General features: G+C 34.2%; 2 protein-coding genes across 2 annotated transcripts in view; one reads left to right on the top strand and one right to left on the bottom strand.

The window, feature by feature from the left end:
• Positions 1 to 531, top strand: part of HELRODRAFT_179220 (hypothetical protein) — a gene marked incomplete at both ends in the record, with an annotated part of 1,565 nt that extends 1,034 nt beyond the window's left edge. Inside the window, one exon of the mRNA XM_009028079.1 lies at positions 383 to 531. Within this exon, the coding sequence (XP_009026327.1) occupies positions 383 to 531 (149 nt within the window). The remainder of the gene's footprint in view (positions 1 to 382) is intronic.
• A 46-nt stretch (positions 532 to 577) lies between these two features.
• HELRODRAFT_114647 (hypothetical protein) lies at positions 578 to 5,630 on the bottom strand. Its single transcript, XM_009028078.1, has 12 exons — positions 5,462 to 5,630; positions 4,950 to 5,020; positions 4,545 to 4,747; positions 4,299 to 4,400; positions 3,855 to 3,984; positions 3,512 to 3,605; positions 2,670 to 3,052; positions 2,200 to 2,293; positions 1,750 to 1,828; positions 1,117 to 1,407; positions 1,004 to 1,059; positions 578 to 978 (listed from the first exon to the last, which is right to left on the bottom strand). Exons 1-10 carry the CDS (start codon positions 5,513 to 5,515, stop codon positions 1,274 to 1,276), a joined length of 1,344 nt encoding a protein of 447 aa, XP_009026326.1. The 5' UTR covers positions 5,516 to 5,630; the 3' UTR covers positions 578 to 978; positions 1,004 to 1,059; positions 1,117 to 1,273.
• Positions 5,631 to 5,923: the final 293 nt, after the last annotated feature.

Below are 5,923 nucleotides of genomic sequence, written 5' to 3'. Positions count from 1 at the left end.
ATTTTAATCCAGTAAAAATTATTGAAGTATAATTTGGAAATTTTGTTTTGAAATAAGAAACAATTTTGATGAAGTTTTCAAATGATGTTTTACTACAATGTAATAAGTGATTTAAGAAACGTCGTTTAAAATTATTAATACTCTTACCACTGCCGCTTCTGCTGCTAATGCCGCTGCTTCTATTACTACTGCTGCTATGCTATTGCTAATTAAAACACACCAGAAAAAATTGTTCAACTCTTTCATCAACTTTAACCATCACCTTGCGATACGCTTGACCCACTGATGAACCATTGCCCCACTGATGATGATTGCAGTATGAGTGAAAAGTATGAAAGATAAATTATACGTAATATGAATTAGAATACACCGCATCTGAAAGGTAAGGATACTTTGGCGTTCGAACCAGGTGACTGCAATAGCACTGCCAGTCATCTTAGCCATCACGCCGCCCATATTACCATCAATCTCGTATCATATATCATGCTCGTTATTATCAGTATATCATATCGTATTTATGAAACACATTGAGGTTCCAATGCTTATAATAATACAATGATTAACTACCTCCATTTGTGCCATACTGCATTTATTAGTTAGAGCTAATTTTGAATTTTGCCAAAGAGAACCATTAAAAACGAGTTGAATTATATCTTTAATTAAGCTAATTAAGCTCTGAAGAGAAGTTAAAGGCGTCAATAATAATAATAATAATAATAATAATAATAATAATATAAACTTCGATCAAACTGTTAAAAACACCTAATCAAATAATGAAATTTTAACCAATCAATCAATCATCAATCAATCAATCGATTAATTAATTAGATAAAAAATTTCGGTCAGCTGTTTTTTTATACACGGTTAATAAGCATTATCATTATTATCATCACTTCTGCTGTTACCATCTCGTCATCTACATCACTATCCATCATTATAATATTATCATCATCTACATCACTGTATGTATCATACATAATCACTATTGTTATCATCATCATCGATATATATATATATATATATATATATATATATATATATATAACAAAATAATGATAACGATAACTTTAATTTTCAAATCATTCACTCAATCAATCAATCAACCAGCCAATCAATCAATTAATCAACCAACTATTCAATCCAGTACATAATTTCTACCAAGTAATAGTTTATCAACATCACTCAATTTAGCAAAATTAACCAACAACTAAATACTATACAAAAACAATAATCCACCATCTAATTAACATCTCATTAATATTCAGAAGCTCCTTCAGTTATTTCTTTCTCGACTTAGGCTCCTCCTCCTCTGGGCCGCAGACTTCAGCGGCACCATGTAGTCGGCGACGTCTGGAAATATCATTTTGTAGGCCAAAGGAGTTACGTACTTCACGGACACCAATCGACCTAATTAAATTAAATGTGATTGGTTGATGGATAAAATCAATTTAAATAAATTGAAACCGATTGGCTGACTGGAAAAAAATAAAGTTTAACAAGTTGAATGTGATTGGCTGATAGAAATAAATGAACCTAATCAAACTGAATGTAATTGATAACAGAAAAGCTGATCAGTTTATTATAAAATAATGACCTATTTAAATAGAATGTGATTGATCCATACATATATTACAGACATAACGAATCGACCTAATTACAATAAAACGTAATTGGTTACGAAAGATTATTTAATGACCAATCATGACCAATGATAGTGTGAAATTAATTTGATTGACAGATAAAAATAACCTTCATAGACCCATCCGTGTAATGTATTATAGTTCTGACTGGCTGCTGATTCGCTGACACATTTAACAAAGACTGCCCCCTACGTACGTATATTGAGTTTTAATAAATTAGCATAAATTAATTTTTATGATCAGAATAACATTTTAGAGATATTGATAGCATTCATTCACGAATAATTCTCTATTTATCATTTATTCATTCATTCATTTGTTCATTCATTCAATCATTCATTTTTCATTATCTGCAATATATATCAAAACAATTATTCATCCATTCAATCAATCATTCATTCATCATTTATTTATCCAACCATTTATTCAGCCAATGGTTCATACAACCATCTATTAATTAAATTAATTAATTCATTAGATAATTAAATCATCCAATCATTAATTCATCCAATCATTCATTCGTTCATGAGGCAATCATTCATTCATCTAGCCAACTAACCGGCTCCATCACTCGATCGCATCCGATATGAAGTATCCCGTGATACTGTCCACAGGTATCCAAAATGCTATCTTTCAGCAGGGGAGGGAGATAACTAGGATGGATAAAATGGATAGATGAATGAATGAAAAATTGATGAGAGGATGGATGAATAAATGAACATATTAATGGGTGGATGGAAGGAGTGTTTAAAGAATGAAATGATTGATGGATTGGTAATTGATTAATAAATGGATTGATAGATTGATTGATTGATTGATTGAAGGACACATCAACAGATGGATGAGTTAAATGAATGAATGATTGGATGAATAAAATGAGTAAATGAGAATTTTATGATTGATTAACGGATGAATGGATGGATTGATGAGTGAAAAAAATAAATGAGTAAATATATCTCTACCAATATCATCACCATCATCATGATCATCACCATGATCACCATCGCCATCACAACCACCACTACTCACTTTCTCTTGCCCAATTGTTTCTCGTAAGAATTGAAATGTCGACCACGATCAGTATCTTGAATATCTTGATAGTCACCATTGCCATCATCACCATCGCCATCATCATCATTAATGATGTTGAGAATTTTGAAGCAGGCCGACGTAGCTTTTGCCGTGTAGGAAGTAGTAGTAGCAGCAGCGTTGAATGATTTAGATAAGAATGATGACGACGATGGTAAAAACGATGCTGCTGATGATGACGACGCTGATGAGAATGATGTCGACAACGATTTTTTTATTGTTGTTGGTTGATTTTGTTGAGATGTTGCTGATGTTATTGTTGCTGCTGCTGTTGTTGTTGAGTCGGTCGGTGGCACTTGGTTGAAGATTGGATCCACCGTAAGCTGTGTTTTTTGGAATCGTTTCAGCATCATCATTTTCATCATCATCATTTTTATCATCTTCATCATTATTTTCATCACACACATCACCATAATGTTCATCACCATAAGCATCATCGTCATATTATCATCCTCCATAATTTACCATAACGTTTTCATCATCACCATCATCACATCATCATCACAACTGCTGCTTCATCTTCAACGTAATCATCTTCATCCTCCTAATCCCCATCATTATCACCCTCATTATCATAAGCACAGATTACGACGACCATTGGCATCATCAAAATCATAAGTATTACAAAACATCATCATTGCTATCATCACAGTCACCATCACCGTCATCATCATAACCACCACCATCGTCGTCATCATCATCATCACCATCGTCATCATCATAATTATCACCATTGTCATCATCATCATCATCACCACCACCATTATCATCATCATCACAACCTCCACCCATTTCCAGATAGCCACTTCTTCGCCGTTTATCATCTGGACGTCTTGTTCTACTCGACTCTCATTCTCACTTATGAATCTGATGGCTCTGTTGTTGTTGTTGTTGTTGGGTTGGTTGAATAAATTTTTGGTTGGCTGGTTGGTTGATTGGTTGACTGATTGATTGGTTGGTTGGCTGGCTGGGTGGTTGAGAACAACAGCAATAATAACAATTTATGATTATTATAGTTCTACACAATTAATTATCCAACCAGTAGATTGATTGAATAATTGATTGAATGAATGATTGAATGATTGGTTGATTGACTGAGTAATGAAATAAATAACAACAGCTGACCTATTCCAGAGGGACATCTTCTTCTTCCTGTCAGCCATCGGGATGAGTGCATCGCGGACGTGGGACAGCGGGATGAATGGTTTCACCTTGGAATCCTTCCTACTTAGGACTGAATGCTTCTGCAACAATTCTGTGCATGTTGCAATAATAATAATAATAATAATAATAATAATAATAATAATAACAGTTATGATTACCATAGATCTGCTCAATGAATTAATCATTCAACCAACTAATCAATCAGCTAACTGACCAACCAACTAACTTAACTGACTAATCAGCCAACTAACTAACCAATCAACAAACAATCATCCAACCAACCAACCAAAAAACTAATCATCCAACCAACCAACAACCAACCAATAATTTCATTGACCTACCAACTTAACTAACCAACCAACCAACCACTAACCAACCAACCATCCAGCCATCCACCCAACCAACCGATAATTTCATTGGCCATCTTATGAATATCTCTCTTCCTCCTATCATGGCTCTTCTTCAGTTGAATGGCCAACCAGATCAATCCAATGATTGAAGCCATTGCTAAATAAATAAATAAACAAGTCAATCATTCAATCAATCATCTAACCAATCAATCCATCGAGAACTGACCAACCAACCAACTGACCAACCAACTGACCAACCAACCAACCAACCAATCAATCAATCAGCAACCAATCATCCAACCTCCGACTGCGAGCAGTAGATTGAATGTAATGAATCTAAGGGTTTTTTTGACCCGACACATCAGAGGCAGGATGGAAATCCCTGAAGACATGGAAATGACGTCATTGTATTTGGCGCCATTGCAAATTTTCCCGCGCTTCAGTTGCGTCGTTGTTGATGATGATGACGGTGACGAGGGTGAAGATGACACTTTGCATGTTAAGCTGTTGGTTGGTTGGTTGGATGCTCATTTTATTCATTCGAAATTACCAATCAATCAATCAATTATTAAAATTATATAATTAATCAATCAACCAATTAATTATTCAATCAATCTGAGCTAAATAAGAACAGTGACACATACTAACAACACATAATCAATAAATCAACAAACCGACCAGCCAACCGACCAACCAACCAACCAACCTAATATTCCAAGCAGGTTTGGCTTGAACTGCCATAACAATGTTCCTCATGTTCACCTTATAATTTTCATCCTGTAGAATTGTAATCAATCAATCAATTGATCGATCGATTGATCAATCATTCATTTATTCAATCCTTTATTCAACCAGTGTTTCAGTCAATGAAACAGTCAACCAATCAACTAAAACAACCAGTCAGCAAACCAATCAATCAATCAACCAACAAACAAATCAATGAATCAAAAAACCATCCAGTCCAATCAATTAACAAAAAAATCAATCAACCAATTAGCCAATTAGCCAATCAATCAATCAATCAATCAATCAATCAATCAATCAATCAATCAATCAATCAACAAACAAATCAATGAACCAAAAAACCATACAGTCTAATCAATTAACAAAAAAATCAATCAACCAATTAGCCAATTAATCAATTAATCTACCAATCAGTCAGTCAGTCAAACAATCAATCAACGAACGAACAAATAATTCAATCATCCAACTACTAACCTCTCCGACGTCGTCATATTTCTCATTCAATGAGTTAGCAATCTCAGTCAGCATGACATTTCCACTCCTGCTTTTGTTGACATCATCAATGCTGACTTCTTCATTGTCATCATCATCATCATCATCATTATCAGCATCAACATTTGTCAGAGAACACTTATTTTCACCTATGCACGTGTGTATATGTTTGAACTTGTGTTTGTGTGAGTAATGTGTGTGTGTGTGTGTGTGTGTGTGTGTGAGTAATGTGTGTGTGTGATTAATGTATGTGTGTGTGTGTGTTTGGGTGTGCGTGCATGTGTTGAGGATAGATAGACAGAATGAAACAAGGAAATAATTGAATGAAAGATGGGCTGACAGAATGAAACAATGGATGAATAAATGAAAAATGGATAGATAGAATGAAACAATGAATGAATGAAAGATGGATGGACAGAATGAAACAATAAATGAAAGATACAT

The sequence above is a fragment of the Helobdella robusta genome (genome assembly GCF_000326865.2).
Source record: "Helobdella robusta unplaced genomic scaffold HELROscaffold_53, whole genome shotgun sequence".
NCBI classification, from domain to species: domain Eukaryota; kingdom Metazoa; phylum Annelida; class Clitellata; order Rhynchobdellida; family Glossiphoniidae; genus Helobdella; species Helobdella robusta.
The sequence above is the reverse complement of the archived record's forward strand: the minus strand, read 5'-3'. Positions and strand labels throughout refer to the sequence as shown.